The sequence below is a fragment of the Oryzias latipes genome, chromosome 1 (genome assembly GCF_002234675.1).
Source record: "Oryzias latipes chromosome 1, ASM223467v1".
Taxonomy (NCBI): Eukaryota; Metazoa; Chordata; class Actinopteri; order Beloniformes; family Adrianichthyidae; genus Oryzias; species Oryzias latipes.
This window is the reverse complement of record NC_019859.2, coordinates 27,845,129-27,861,638: the sequence shown is the minus strand read 5'-3', so window position 1 is coordinate 27,861,638 and position 16,510 is coordinate 27,845,129. Positions and strand designations below refer to the sequence as shown.

The 16,510-nt window shown below is 40.7% G+C and overlaps 1 protein-coding gene across 1 annotated transcript in view; it reads left to right on the top strand.

Annotated features, from left to right (window-relative positions):
- The window catches only part of c3-2 (complement component C3-2), a gene marked incomplete in the record, with an annotated part of 170,209 nt that extends 154,043 nt beyond the window's left edge, over positions 1-16,166 (top strand). The window contains 6 exon segments of the mRNA XM_023959901.1: positions 5,096-5,198; positions 5,286-5,375; positions 8,451-8,543; positions 8,633-8,716; positions 15,729-15,873; positions 16,009-16,166. Coding sequence (XP_023815669.1) covers positions 5,096-5,198; positions 5,286-5,375; positions 8,451-8,543; positions 8,633-8,716; positions 15,729-15,873; positions 16,009-16,150 — 657 coding nt within the window.
- Positions 16,167-16,510: the final 344 nt, after the last annotated feature.

The window sequence follows — 16,510 nt, the reverse complement described above, 5'->3', positions numbered from 1 at the left end:
TCTGGTCCCCCAGCCCATGACGCAGACCTTGTTTGGCCGGGCGACGCCTGAGCCGGCATGACATGTGTTTCATTGCCTCTCAAGGGTTATGAGTAATGCCGTAGCATTAAGGGTCTCTTTCACACACACACACACACACACACACACACACACCCCCCCACACACACACACACACACACACGCACGCACACACACACACACACACATACATACATATATAAACATATAAATATACATATATATATATACCGGTATATATATTTTATATCAAGTGTGCACAGTATTGATTTGTTCTGAGGTGGAGCTGAACAGGAAATACGCAATATATCTATTTTTAGTATATTCATGATCAAATATTTTATAATAATACAAATAAATTGCATTTATAGTGAATACATGTTTTTTATAAGTGCACATCTCATGATAGCAGGTGAAGATGATAGGGTAAGGTAAGGTAAACTTTATTGTCTTCAAAGAGGAGAGCAAAGAGCTGCAAACTGTACAACATCATTCACCGTACACATCACATACATGATAAAAGAGCATAAAGCGATTACATAGTAAATAAATAAAAACAGAGTATACAGATTTTCCCCCCAGGCCTGACCCACACAGTCGAGAACATGAATAGTAAAAAGTAAAAAAGTGTAAAATGTTTTATTCGATCCCATGAAACCACCTTGCTAAAAGTGGTTTTTTGTAAAAATCCATTAACAATTCGCAAAACAATAACTCTCCATAAAAATACAACAAGTATTAAAACTAAGGGCTGGAGCCCAACATAATGAGTACATAAGCTCCTTACAACAAGTGAGAAGAACAATTTAGTTATTTCTAGGACAACTGCTCTACAAAGATTTCCCTTTGCAATTACAACTAATCAGTTTTGTTCAGCAGGGTGACCGCTGCTGGAATAAATGAAGATCTGAATTGATTTGTTTTGTATCTGACTGCTCTGAATCATCTGCCTGAAGATAAAAGCTCAAATTTTGGGAACAGAAAGTGACCAGGGTCATTTATTATTCTCTTTACTAGCCAAAGTGTTGTTTGTAGTTTTGTTGTATTCAAGAGTAAATTATGATCCTCACGCCATTTATTGAAATTTTTGACCTCATCAAAGTAAATTGAAGGGTTATCTGCAACGGGAAGGAGACTGATAATAATTGAGTCATCAGAGAACTTTATAATTTTGTTTTGGGTGTGGCTACTTTGGCAGCTGTTATTGTAAAGAGTAAAGAGCAATGGTGAATTCATTGCCCCTTGTGGTATTCCGGTGTTACAACATAACACTTTTGAAAGTGTGCCATTGAACTTTACTTGTGTTAAATCAGTCAGGAGTAAAAACAACCATTTAACCATGTCTGGATTTACGTTCATTTCCATCATCTTTTTGACCAGTATCGCTGGTTGTACAGTATCAAAGGCAGAACCAAAGTCTGCAAATAACACTCTAGCATAAGTGTTAGGTGCCTCTAAGTGCTTTAGAATGAGGTGAGATGCACTGATCACAGTGCTGCTGCCCTGCTTGTATGCAAATTGCAAGTTATCCAAGAATGGTGACACCTCTTCCTTAAGACACTCAATCAGGATTTTTTCAAAACACTTCATTGCTATACATGTCATTGCGAAAGGTCTAATTTTTGGAATGGGAATTACGACAGACTTTTTCCATAGAGAAGGAACCTTACAGCTCTGTATTGACATTTGGAACACCGGAGCCCAATATTCTACAGAACAATTCTACAGAGCAGTTTCTAAACAGAAATGATGTTAAACCATCTGGACCTGCTGATTTCTTGTTTGGTACTTTGCTAAAAGCATTGATTACCAAGTCACGATTTATAAAGTCGGTACATGAACTACATTCACCAGAAAGTCAGCCATCTACCCCACATTATGTGAATATAACCGCAAGAAGAATACGTTCAATTCATTTGCTTTGTCTGCACAAATCAAAGTAGTTGGTTGTGTTTTGACAGAATTCATGTTTGTCACTTTTTTCATTGTGTCCCATAGGTGTTTGGAGTTTTTGGCATTGAAACTGTCCCTATATCAAGACGATGTTTGTTTTTAGCTTTTTTTATTGCAATGTCCAAACCCTTTTGACCTGTCTTTAATCCAATTATATCGTTGTTATTAAAAGCGAGCAGTGGAATCCATCCAGTTCAATGTAGCTGTTAGGTGTGTCCTCCCAGAGCCAGGTTTCTGTCAACACGATCATGCATGATCCCTGTATTCATGTAGATGCCGATTGTTTATCCTTAGTTCATCAACTTTCCTTGACAGTGCATGCATTTGCTGAGGATTACTGAAGGCAGAGGTGGGTGGTTTCCACGTTTCTTGAGCCGCTGCCGCGCGCATCCTCGATGTCCTCTTTTTCGCCGCGTTAGCCTCCGTGTCTGTGGCTTCCTCCTCAAGTCAGTGGGTAGATCACTTGGTGCGGTGTTTCCATGGATAAGGTTAATAAAGACTCCCTGGCATAGACGTGACGTTGAGCTCCAGCTACTGTCGCAGGTGCGTTGGAGCAGCTTACCCCGAGAAGTTCCCGGTCAGCTCAGAGCAATAGCAACACGAAAAATAAGCAGTAATCGCATGCTTAAATGAACAAGATCAAGCCGGCGGAAAAGTATGTAAACTCAGAAGTTGGGACTAAACATTCACACATTAAGTACTAAGAACAATACAGAAGCAGGAATGAGGCCCGGGTCGCGTGCGGATCCGCTCCACCGGTCATGACAGATGAAGGACTACTATACAGACTGATACACCCCCACACATGCATACTAAAAACCCTTAAAGCAGTCTACAGTATATGGGAAGATCCAGAATCCTTCCAGCTACAGCAGCTGGGTCATTTTTTATGGGTGCTAGAAATGTCTAAATCACTTGGGACCTCTCTGCTTACACTTAGCTGGTAACCTGCACACCCCCTCAATGTAACATTAAAATAGAGTTTACAGCCTCATTAATTTAACTGCAGCTAGCTTCAATTTCATTCAGAACTTTCCGGTCTTTAAGAAACTCCAAGAACTGGACATAGTTGGTCATTGTTTAGTCAGTTATCCTTAAACTACCTGTTCTGCAAACTACAAACTGTTTTTTGTTGACAACCTCATAACTTTTATACCGGAACATAACAGTGGCAAACAGGGTACTGGCACTTTGAATGACAGATTGTCTCATTGGTCATCCTTCAATTTGATTGGTTGGATGTCTCAAATCAAACCAACGTGGGCCTAATTTGATTGGATGTGCTGAAGGTTCAAACAGATGAAAACATACACAGAGACAGAGAGACCACAGCCTGGTCTTTGTCAACATACTTTTCAATCTTGGGTGCTGGAGAAAATAGCAAGTCTTTCAGTCAGAAGACACAAGTCAGAATCAAGTCATGAGTTACTGCTGCTAAAGTCCAAGTCAAGTCTAAAGTCGTCAAATTTATGACTCGTGTCTGACTCGACTTTAAGTCATGTGACGTGATTCCACACCTCTGCTGGTTTCCATGAAGACTTCACCAATAAAATGTATTTATTCTCCAAATTTCAAACACGGTGACCAGATAACACCTTCATGTCCTTTAAACAACTGCTGTGGACATAAAATGAGATAAACTGATGGTGTGGCCTCCATCCTCCCCTGACCTCAACCCAACTGAGAACCTTTGGAACATCCTTAAGCAAAATGTTTATGACGGTGGGAAGCAGTTTACATCTAAACAGCAGCTCTGTGGGGCAATTCTGACATTCTGAAAATAAATTTAAGCAAAAACTCCCAAAACTCATAGGTTCAATTGATGCAATAATTGTGGAGATGTGAAAAAATAAGGGGTCCAATTAAGATGTTTTTGATTGGATTAGCTGTTGATTTTATTAAATATGACCTCCTAATGCAGCAAATTCAATAAATGACCATTTTTAGTTCTATAGTGGAATAAAGTGGTGAACCAGTTCATTTTAAGGTTTTAATCAAAAAAAGATACTGTTACCTTTAGGAGGTTTGTTCAAAAACATTTAATATATACTTTAATGGTTAGGGACTTGAAAATGATGCTGTCATTTGCATTGAGAATTTAGAAAAATGTCAGCATTATAATTTGGCACATGCTGTAAAAGTTGACCTGTATGAAAATCTGTATGAACGTGGGGTTTTGAAATGAAAAGAGTGAAGAGTATTTCAATCCTCGTTCTTATTTTAAAGCCATAGTGCTGCTCCCAAAAGTATTTTTGGAGGGGGTTCTTCCTTTTGCCTCCTACCAAGTTCAAAAAATGTCCATGATTTTGATTTGCTTTGATTACTATGCACATTTATCTTGCTTGTCCTGTTGGTCAGATGGTGTCCTTGTACTATGCTCTGCCTGAAGAAAAGGAAAGTGACTGCCAGAAGTTTAACGTGTCAGTGCAGCTGCTTCCAGGTAACTGTCTGTTTCTAGAGTTTTACTGTTTTACTTTTTGAGTCATTTATAATAAGAAGTTTCTTCCTACAGATAAGAATATTGGGAATGAAAAGGTCTACAAGCTTCAGATAAAGGTTTTGTAAGTAAACTAGTAACATTATTTTTGCTCTGCTCCAATTCTCTGCAGTTTCTTCATGGTGCTCTCCTTTGCAGATACAAGGACAGCAATCGTGATGCCGCCATGTCCATCGTAGACATCGGTATGCAGACAGGCTTCACTCCCAACTTAGATGACCTAAAAGCTGTAAGACTGTAAATTAGTTCAAGATGTGATTCACTGAGTACCCAAAACCAATGATGACTTGTACTTGTGTCTGCAGCTGTCTGGAGGGCGAGCTCCCATCATTAGAAGGTATGAAATGAATACAGCTCTGTCGGAACGAGGCTCACTCATCATCTACCTGGATAAGGTTTGACCCCAGGCTGCTTCTTGTTACTGTCTGCATGTTCTGGATCATCTGACCTTTGTGTAACATTTAAATCATACCACTGAGTTATTAAACAAGATAACAAGCAGAAGAATTTGAAACTCAGAAAGAACACGCCTGCTCACATAACCATTCAGCTAACAGTCTTGCTGGCTGATTAGAGTATTCCTAAATGACAGCAAATTACTGACCTCTGAATTACATTTACCTGCAGGTTTCTCACACGCGACCAGAGGAGATCAGTTTCAGGGTCCAGCAGACCATGGAGGTGGGTGTTCTTCAGCCAGCAGCAGTGTCTGTCTATGAATATTATGAGCGTAAGTACAGGCTGCCTCTGTTCTCATCAGAGTAATGATAAGTGAAGATAAAAGTCAATTTTATGAATACCCTTCTTCTATTCACAGAAACACCTTGTGTGAAGTTTTACCATCCAGAGAGGGAGGGAGGACAGCTGCTGCAGCTCTGCAGAGATGACGAGTGCACATGTGCAGAAGGTAACTAGGTTACATTTGTGTCCCAGGACTTCCACTGATGACTCAAATGCACTGATGAATCAAATCAAATCAAACTATTACAAAAAAAGTGCTTCTCATGCCTTGCGCAACTCGAACCGTGTAAACATTTAAAACAAAAAACATGGACAATGTTATAATAAAAACCCAACCCACCCTTCCCACTTCCCTCCTTTAACACATACAACCCATGACCCCACACACAATTAATACTTATAAAAGTAACTTTTAAAAGAAACTTAAGGCTTGGGTCTGCTGTGAGGAAACTTTTTTAGGAATCTCTTTCAAAATACTTGTGCACCAGGTCTATGTGTGCAGATTCATCCTCTCCTCTGGTGAGACCAAGGACAGTTGCTTCGTACTCCTGTGGTGTTCCGGTCTTTACTGTCAGCTCCGCAGAGACCTTCTTTCCCACCCTCACCACCTGTCTCTGTCAGTGAGAGAGTCCAGTATCCAGTTTCGGCTGGGTGTAGGTATTCCCAGTTTGGAGAATTTTGCAGTCAGCTTCCGGGGCCTAATGGTATTGAATGCAGAGCTGTAGTCCAGGAACAGTAACCAGACACAGGTGTTCTTAGTGTCCAGATGTTGCAGGGTGGAGTGAAGTGGCAGGGCCGCTGTGTCTTCTGCTGATCTGTTGGGGCGGTAGGCAAACTGATCGTCGACCAAGGAGTTGATGTGCGACAGTACCAGCTTTTCCGGGCATGTCATTGCTGCAGTAGTGAGATCCACTGGTCTCAGGTCATTCGCTATTGTGATGTATGTTTTCTTCTGGACCGTCACGATGTCGGAGTATTTGAAGATTCGGGCCATCATTTCCTGCAATAGGGAGAGATTGAAGATGTCTGTGTTACACCTATGCTAGCTGCTCCGCGCAGGCTTTCAGAACGCTTGGTGACACGTGGTCCGGTCCTGTCACCTTGTGCAGGTTCACCTGCTTCAGGGCCCTTAGGACCTGTGTGTGAGACACCTGTAGTGCAGCGTCTTCTGGGGAACCTCTTTGTTGTTCTGGTCGAATCTTGCGTGGAAGCTGTTTAGGTTGTCCAGGAACTCTGATCTGCTGGTCTTTGTCCTGTAGTTGGTGATTTTTTTTTTCATTCCCTGCAAAAGCCCTTTTGTGTTGGTTTCCCTCTAGCAGCTCAATTTTCTGGCTATAGCTTCTTTTGGCAGCCTTGATGGATTTCTGGAGGCTGCTTGTTGTAACATAAGCTAATGTCAGTGTTTGTTGATTTTTTTTGTGTACGTCTGTGTGTTTGGCAGTCCATGTCATTACAGTCCTGGTTGTGGCTGGATCTGCTTTAAGCCTCCTGATATATATGGACTTCAGCAGTATGGTTTATATACCATTTATCCAGAATATTGTTTCCCCTGGTGGGAAAGTTAATAAATTTTGGAACATCACAGTGGTTGAAATCTCCTAGAATAACAAAAGAAGCAGCAGGGTAGTTGTTCTCATGCCTGCTGATCATGTTGTTCAGCTCCTGGAGTGTAGCTACCTCATCAGCTGAGGGGGTATGTAAAACTGTTCTCAGAATAATGCACTGTAGTTCCCTTGGTTGGTAGAAAGGCCTACACTTAACAGTCAGATATTCCACATTTTCAAAACAAGCCACGTCTCACAGAGACATAAAATGAAGCAGTCCTGGATGTTATACTGTGCAGCCAGCCTGCTGATAAGGTCATCCATCTTGTTCGCCAAAGATTGTGTGTTGGCAAGTAGAATGATCAGACGTGTTAGCGTCTTGCGGCTAGCCAGCTGGCATAGCCTGCGTGCTGTACCCTCCCCGTCTTCCGCGCTTGGCGTGGCGGCTTCTGGATTCCGGGAGACGAGCCTCCTGTCGTTGTAAGATTCCAGCGTGGGGTTGTGGCTAGCTTGTAGGGGTTCAGGATATTTATGTCAAAATAACCTCCGTGACATGTTTGTTCCAGCCTTAAGAGAGCTTTCCGGTTGGACTTGATGTGAAATAACACTTTACGTACGTTATGAGACAGAAAGAAATATAACAAGAACACAATGAAACGAAACCTGACTCTGAGAGTAGCAGCATGTCTCACACAGGGAGTCCCAGAAATTGTGCTGCAGAGTTCTGTAATATTTGTAAGTTTGAAATAGACATGGTAAACCAGAGAGCAGGGTATTACAGTAATCTAAGCGATTAAAAATATAAGCATGCATCAGCACCTCTGAGCTGGCAAGAGAGAGGAATGGGCGGACTCTGGCAATGTTTTAAGATAATAAAATCCTGACTTAAAGACATTTTAAATGTGTGGAATAAAATTTAGCTAGTGTCAAAAAGTACGCTCAGGTTTCTCACATAGTAAGGTTTAAAATTCCTAAGATATGGTCAAATCATCTCTATCTTGTCTTCAGAATGAATTATTAAAACTTCTGTTTGTCCTTTTACTGTTTTGACCTGTAGGAGGTTTTCTGCCATCCTTGACTTTAAATCTAAAATACAATTTAAAAGAGTGACATGAACCAATAAGTATTAAACAAAAGCATACATCCGCATGCTGCTCTTGCATAGAGTAGAGATGTAGAAAAAAAAAGCTTGGCTATACAACAAAAGCACCAAAACACAACGGTACATATAAAATGGTATTATTATATATTTATTTAACATGGGCCATGACTGAACTAGTACGAAAGCTCTGTTAGTGATTTGGTTGATTGTTTGGCTTTTGTTCTACATCGGAAGCCCCTTCTGACAAATCCTTGTCTAAAGATTGATAACTTTATTGTCTGTTCAAAAGAAAGGACATTTGTCTTTGACAATGGCAATAAACCAGTTTTCTTAATTAAAAATTAAAATAAATAAATAGTAATAACAATATTTCAAACAAATACATGCCTTTGGACTCATTGACTTTCATTTTTTGTATATTGTTGTATTTACGTAGACTTGGGACTGGTACAGAAAAGTAGTGGATGATGCTTTTTGTGGTTGCACAAGACGTTCTTAACAGACCAGTCAGCTGTTTTCAGTTGCAGTGAAATTTACACTGACATCAGCTTCTGTTTCAGACAGTGCGCTTACACTGTTCTTTGCTTGTTTTTAGAGAACTGCAGCATGCAGAAGAATGGTCAAATCAGCAACGATGAGCGAGCATCTAAAATCTGTGAGAGCACAGAGAGCAGCAAAATTGAATATGGTAAGAGCTGCGTTACATTTGCAACTGTTTGAGGGTGCATCTTCCCTATGCACATTTTGAGACTAACAGCTGCTCTCATCCTCTTAAAGCGTACAAAGTTCTGGTGGAAGATGTTGTCCACAAACCGTCTATAGACATCTATGCCATGCGGGTGCAGGACTCCATCAAAGAAGGTTGGTGATAATCTGCAGTTGTTTTTTTTTCTCTCTGACACCAACAATGCTACTACTGATAAACTGTCACGGTTTTAGTTTCTTTACTTTTGTGTTTAAGTTGTCTTTTGTTTCCGTCATGTTTTGAGTTCATATGTCATGTTTTTGGTTTCTTTGCTTTTGTATTCTAGTTGTCTTTTGTTTCTGTCATGTTTTGAGTTCAGTTTATGCTGGGTGCAAGTATGGCTGATCCATACATAGTGTTACGTAGGGGGAGTTGAGGGAGGAACCAGGAGCAGAGAGGAGGAGGGAGGAGGTTCCAGGAACAAAGATCGTTAATAAACCAAAACTAGAAACAATAAAACCAAAATCCACTGCTGAGCAAGCTAGAAAAACTCAAAACTTGAAATACACTTGAAACACTAGAAAAACTTGAAACACTAGAAACAGGGAAACATTAACCTAAAACAGCACAGGAGGAAGGGAAAGACAGGACTTAAATACATACAGAACAGACGAGACACAGGTGGAAACAATGAGGGCAGATGGGGACCAAAACTAAAACTCGAAACAACAACATAACAGGAAACCTTTCAAAATAAAACAGGAAACTGAAATAAAAACATGACAGAAACAAAAGACAACTAGAACACAAAAGCAAAGAAACTAAAACCTTGACAGAAACTTTTCTCCTAGATGGAGAAAAAAATACCATTGTATGGGTTGGCTTAGCCAGACATTCACAAAACAATACTCCCAAATCTGTTTGACAAGTTTGTTGGACTGCATGTCCATCAATGAATTCGACTCACCAAGCGGTGGTCGGTTTACAGCTCTTCTGGGTTCTGGTGCGACAGGTTCTTCTGTAGAGGTGTCGTGTAAATGAGACAGTATATCAGCCTATGTTTTCTTGGACCCTGGTTGATATGTGATCTGAAAATTGAAGGGGGAGAAAAACAGAGACCAATGTGCCTGCCGTGGGTTCAACCACTTGGCGGATTTAATGTACTCCAGGTTCTTGAGGTCAGTGAGAACCAGGAACGGTTGAGCCAACCCTTTCGGACAAATGTCTCCACTCAGAGAAAGCTTCCTTCGTAGACAGCAGTTCCCAGCTGAAGGCTTTTTGTGTTGGACAGGTTTTACTATCACAAAAAGAGGTTATATAGCTTCGAGAAACTAAAGTGTAGATTTGTATAAACCCCTTTTATCCCACTCCTGTTCTACCGTACCATTTTCATTACATGATTTTTTTCATAACATTTTATCAGACAGAATTTAGAATCCTTAAGTTTCAAAAAATCACATGACAAAGATGAATTGCTTAATTATCTAAAAATAGACATAACTATTTTAGAAATCAACACAGATCAACATGCAGATCAGTTATCTAAAATAGTTGCAGATTATTTATATTAGAAAAATCCCGACTATGAAATAAAAATACCACTATATCAAGAAAAAAATAGACATAACACTGTTTCAGAAATCTTCATAGCATATGCAGATCAAGTATCAAAAGTAAAAAATATGGACAAATTATTTTTCATTAGAAAAAATCATGAATCAATTTTTGGAGCAAGTGAAGTAATACAATAAGAGATTAATCATTTTATTATCTTCAATAATTGATTAGGCAATTTTATTATTATAAGGTAATAATGTAAAATAAAAGGGTCCATAGTCTGACCATTGTCCAAGGTTGGTACTTCAGCTGATTGACAGCCATCCTTCTGGTTTTAACAGAGCCTATAAGTTCTCTTCGCTGTAATGTATGCAGACATCGTTTGTTAAGGTCCTTTTCCTTCTGCAGCTGTTATCAGTGTAGCTGAAGTTGAGGTCAAGTTGTCTGCAGGTCAAAGAGATAGCGCAGACCCCAGGCACCTTTATATTTATTGAAATGATATTTTTGTTCTTAAATTTATTTCTCCATTTATTAGTCCATGGTCCGTGATCAAACACTTCTCCAAGTCCGTCAAGTTGTTGACAGCGAGTACCTTGGACCGGTCCAGCGGACTGAGAAGTTGAACAAAGATCCTGCAGCCTTTTACCCAAGTGTTCTGAATCTGCTTACGTTTCCTGATTACGTTTCCTGATAAGCCTGGCTCGTTGGGCAATTTCAGCATTCCTTCTGGTCAGATGGTCATTTAGATAAACAACAGATCCTTTCAGACTTTCCCTTTGGTTCATCAGAGCTAGCTTGTGTTTCTGATTCACAAACCTAATGAGGATCCAGATCCAGGGAAATCCCTTTAGACGTGAGAAATGATTCCACTTGGTGTTTCAGAGTCTCTCCATCGCTCCCAGTTTTAGAAGAACTGCTAGCAATGGTCGCGCTGGGCCAGTTTAGCTCGTGCTGGTTTGCGGCGCCTTCCGTCCGTGAAACCCGGGTTCGACTCCGGGCTGCTCCCTGTTCCCTTCTCTACCTCTGCCGGTTCCAAGCCCGGTTTGAGAAGGTTGCGTCAGGAAGGGCATCCGGCGTAAAACATTGCCAAATTCACCATGCGACTCGTTCGCTGTGGCGACCCCTGATGGGAGAAGCCGAAAGTGGAAGAAGAAGAAGAAGAGCTAGCAATGGTCGCGCTATTAACATGAGCAGAGTGGAGTTGGACTATTTAAAAGCAGAACAGCAGCTCCAGCTGCATTTAGCTTTGCCCAAGATTTGATCTGTAATCCACTGAGAAGACATTATTCATCCTTGCTTGTTGTTCCACATCGTCCAGTGTTTTCTCCAGAAAACATTTTCTATCTCGTTACTTGTTTTGAGCTCGGAGTCTTTGAAACTCTTCCACTAGTTCCATGAGAGGAATTTGCTTGGCCTGGATGTCGTTCACTTGCTCCATGAAAGGATATAACGTAGCTTGGATGTCGTCAAGTATTCTTTTAAGGTCTTCGGAGTCACCTGTTGCTTGGTTTTTCTTCTGGGCCTCGGTTGGCTCTCTTTTTTTGGAGATATTCAACTTTTTGAAGATTGTTCTGAGAGCTGCCGAGAGCCACACACATCCATGTTATAACCCACGTTGCAATCCAAATATAATATACAGTGAGGTCAATAATTATTCGATCACCCTGTGATTTAGTAAGTTCTTCCACTTAGAAAACATGGAGGAATCTAAAATTTTCATCATAGGTGCATTTCCACAATGACAGACAGAATCTGAAGAAACATTCAGAAATCACGTTGTATGATTTATTTCAAACAATTTATTTTATATATTACTGTGACAAATAAGTATTGTATCACTTGATTATCAGATAGATTTCTGACCAGCAAAGACCTGCTGTTCTGCTTTTAAATAATCCAACTCCACTCTGCTTATGATTCTAAATTGGTGGCATCTGTTTGAGGTCGTTAGCTTGCATAAAGGCACCTGTGCAACACACAATCAGTCAGAAGTCTAACTACCAACATGGGCAAAACAAAAGAGCTGTCAAAAGACACAAGAGACCTTCACAAAGCTGGAAGTGGCTACGGGGTAATTGCCAAGCAGCTTGGTGAGAAAAGAACAACTGTTGGAGCAATTGTCAGAAAATGGAAGAGGCTAATGATGACTGTCAATGTCCCTCGGACTGGGGCACCTCACAAGATCTCACCTCGTGGAGTATCGATGATGCTAAGGAAGGAGAAGAATCAGCCCAGGACTACACAGGAGGAGCTGGACAATGACCTGAAGAGAGATGGGACCACCGTTTTCAAGGCTACTATAAGTAATACATTAAAACGTCATGGTTTAAAATCATGTATCGCACGGAAGGTTCCCCTGCTGAAGTCAGCCCATGTCAAGGCCCGTCTGAAGAAAACCAAGGAGTGGCTCCCTAAGAAGCATATCAAGGTTCTGGAATGGCTTAGCCAGTCTCCAGACCTAAATCCAATAGAGAATCTTTGGAGGGAGCTGAAACTCCGTGTTGCTCAGCGACAGCCCTGAACCCTGACACACCTAGAGAAGATCTGTATGGAGGAGTGGGCCAAAATCCCTGCTGCAGTGTGTAGAAATCTAGTGAAGAACTACAGGAACTGTTTGACTTATGTAGTTGTTAACAAAAGCTTCTGTACCAAATATTAAAGTTGTTTAACTCAAGTGATCAAATACTTATTTGTCACAGTAATATACAAATACATTGTTATAAAAAATCATGCAACGTGATTTCTGAATGTTTCTTCAGATTCTGTCTCTCACTGATGGAAATGCACCTATGATGTGCAAATTTTAGACACCTCCATGTTTTCTAAGTGAGTGAACTTGCTAAATCACAGGGTGATCAAATACTTATTGACTCACTGTATACAGTACTCCAAACTTAGCTCAGCTCAGTGCAGTGCTTAAGTATGCTGTGGTTTATTTGGATGAGAGTCAGGTGTGCAGAATTCAGGAAGTGTGTTTAGAACTCTGGAGATGGTTCCCACTGTTGACCAGTGGGGGAGACAGAGTTGTGACTTTTGACAATAACAGAACACCCCTTGGGTTCAGGTTGTGTGGGCTGTTCTTTCAAATGACCACTCCGGGTATACATATCAGCCGACCAAAGATGGTGGCAGAGTATCCAAAAAGGTCTAGTACTCTTTACTGCAGTCTGTCTGTCTGTCTGGCTGGCTGGCTGGCTGGCTGGCTGTCTTGTCTGTCTGGCTGGCTGTCTTGTCTGTCTGGCTGTCTTGTCTGTCTGTCTGTCTTGTCTGTCTGATGCCAGTGCAGCTCAGTTTCCCGCACAAGTTTAGACCCCTTTCTTCACAGACAAGTTACATCTCATTCCTTGATCTAATCCCATATTGATGACCAAGATCTGACAGCACCGGACCCTTGTGGGGTTAGAGACAGGATATCCTATTTAGCCTTTCTGGGCTGTGTCCACCTGGGTCACACACTTTAACTGTATAAGAGAACTGGACTAAGTGAATCGTTCCTCCTTACATTCCAAATAGGAAGTACCTGCTGGTCCCAAAAAGCCGAAATCCCATAGACCTGTTTTGAAAAATAAAAAGCTATTACTCAGTCATTATATTAGTCAAAATAGCCTACCTGATACCCTTTTATTTTTACATTTTCTTGCTTGACGTAATTATTTTTATTGATAGGGGCGACAGTGGCTCAGGTGGATGAGCGGGTCGTCCAATGACCGAAGGGTTGGCGGTTCGATCCCCGCTCCCACCAGCCAAAATGTCGTTGTGTCCTTGGGCAAAACACTTCACCCTTCTTGCCTCCAGTGTGGCTCCACTGGTGTGTGAACGTGCATGAATGTTCCCGGTGATGGTCAGAGGGGCCGTAGGAGCGAAATGGCAGCCACGCCTCTGTCAGTCTGCCCCAGGGCAGCTGTGGCTACAACCGTAGCTTACCGTCACCAAGTATGAATGAGGAGTGAATGAATAATGGACCAGCGCAGATAAATTCAATCCATTATTATTTAATGTAAGTTATTCAAGTTGTAAACTGTTTCAGTGAGAATAGTTGCCATAGAAATGATTACTCAGACCAACTCGGACCAATCACTGCTTACGGAAGTTGTTGGCCTCTAACATCGTGAAAAAACGGACTGAATTGACTTTGTTTTGCCATTTTTTACTAGAGGTGCCACACTCATTCGGTCCAGTTCTCAGGTACAGTCAGTGGACACACAGGAAGAATTATTTTTGCCTTGCTTTGGTCTTCTTGCTCAAACCCAAGGGACGGCTCCAGGTCCGTAGCTCTGGTGACAGCAATCTGAACATCATTTACAATGCTATACTGCAGACACTCCACCATTCTATTAGTGAATCTCATATTTTCTTAATTGTCCATCAATTGGGTAGAGCAGTGTTTTTCAAACTTTTTGGAGCCACGGCACACTTTAACCTTGAAAAAAATCCCGCAGCACACCAGCATCCAAAAAAAAAAAAAATATGAGAAACTCATAGTCTGTATTGATCTACAGTCCCTCCGCAATTTCACATACACTTTTTGGGATAATTGTGGCAGAAAAAGCAGGAAGTTGCAGCTGTTTTTTCTAAAAGATGTAATAAACGTTAAGTTAGAAGATTTAAAAACTGTTTGATGTGTGTTCATTGTGGTTTCAAGACGTTTAACAACATATCTCATTGTGCGCTGAGACCCTGTAACTTTAACCCAATGCATAATGGGAGATGTAGTGGGCAAACGGCTGGAGATTGCTTCTCTGAGCTTTATTGTTTTGTTCACTTGTTACACGGTCTGACACCGGATTCTGTGGAAAGCTACACCGCTAAAGACGAACTTTAGCTGTTATTTTTGTTGGAACTGAGAGACTTATGAGCTAAATCGGGACAAGGAAGTAAAGACTTTAACCATTTCTTATTGGTCAGACTGATGGCATGTGATTAAGCCTCCAAGAATGATTGGTGGAGACTGTTAACGGGGCGGGACTTTTCCAAAAAACAGCTGAAGCTGCAGCTAAATCGCGGTACCATCATCGTCATCAAAGTGTCTTTAAACAAATAAAATAAACACAAAGAAAAAAAGGATTTTATAATCTTTCATATTTCTAACTACTTAGTGTTTTATTAGGGCCTGTTTGGATGAACATAGAGCTGAAATCCTGGAGATGGAAATGTTTTTAGATCAGTTAATGAGGGCAATTTCCCGCGGCGGCACACTGGTTGAATAACACTGGGGTAGAGAATGCTAAAGCTCTCAAACTTTAAACACTTGTCAGAGTGATTTATTCTAAACAGTAGAGGGAACTTCATCTTTTTATGGTTGTGAACCATGGCCACTAACTTTCAGCTGCTGATTCTTATCAATTAATTCTCCACACAAAAGTTCGACTTACTGTTGGCTACAGAAACAAAGTTCCCACTCTATTAACAGGATGGAATGAGTATCAATAACTGTTCATGCATCACACTCCTCACAATGAGGGACACAGTTACAGTATACGCTTTCTCTATGTCAGACACATTTGGACTGGATTGTTAATCTCTTGTATTGGCACAAAAATTTGTGATAGTCTTTGCCTGTAATACAAGTTTTAAGGTTATTTTTTTCTGTAAGTTATCTCCTCACACACACATTTCCCTTTGTTGTTACAGGAAGTACAGATGTTGGCCCCATGGGAAAACTGCGGCCATTCCTCAGTTATCCCCATTGCAAAGATGCTTTGAATCTGCTGAAAGGTAAAACATACCTGATCATGGGATCATCCAGATATATCCACAGAGATGAAAAACAACAAACGTAAGTTTGGTTTATGCAAATCAGTGTCCACTTGTATCCCCATACAACTCATGACTTAAACTCACCTGTGGTTTTCACTTTAACCACAGGTTTAATCAAGATTTAATTGTTCGTCCACTTCTTCTTTGCTTTCAGATATCAGTACGTCCTTGGAGAGAGAACTTGGATTGAGTATTGGCCAACAGCAGAGGAGTGTCAAGGGGATGAACACAGAGCCACATGCATGGGCTTAGATGAGATGCTAGAACAGTTCAGAGTGTTTGCATGTCAGCAATAAAGAAAGAAAAAACTTCTCCTTTTTGTTTTTTTCTGTCAAACAATGTATGCAGAATAAAATGTACCAACCTGGGCTATGTTATTTGGGATTTTGCTTCTATTTTGCCAAATAAAAACCTGCAAATACGGTGGCCCAGAAGGGTCACAACACAACACATTAACTTTATACACAACACACTAACTTTACACACAACACATTAACTTTACACACAACACATTAACTTTACACACAACACATTAACTTTATACACAACACATTAACTTTACACACAACACATTAACTCACAACACAACACAATAGCTCACAACACAACACATTAACTCACAACACAACATATTAATTCACAACACAACACATTAA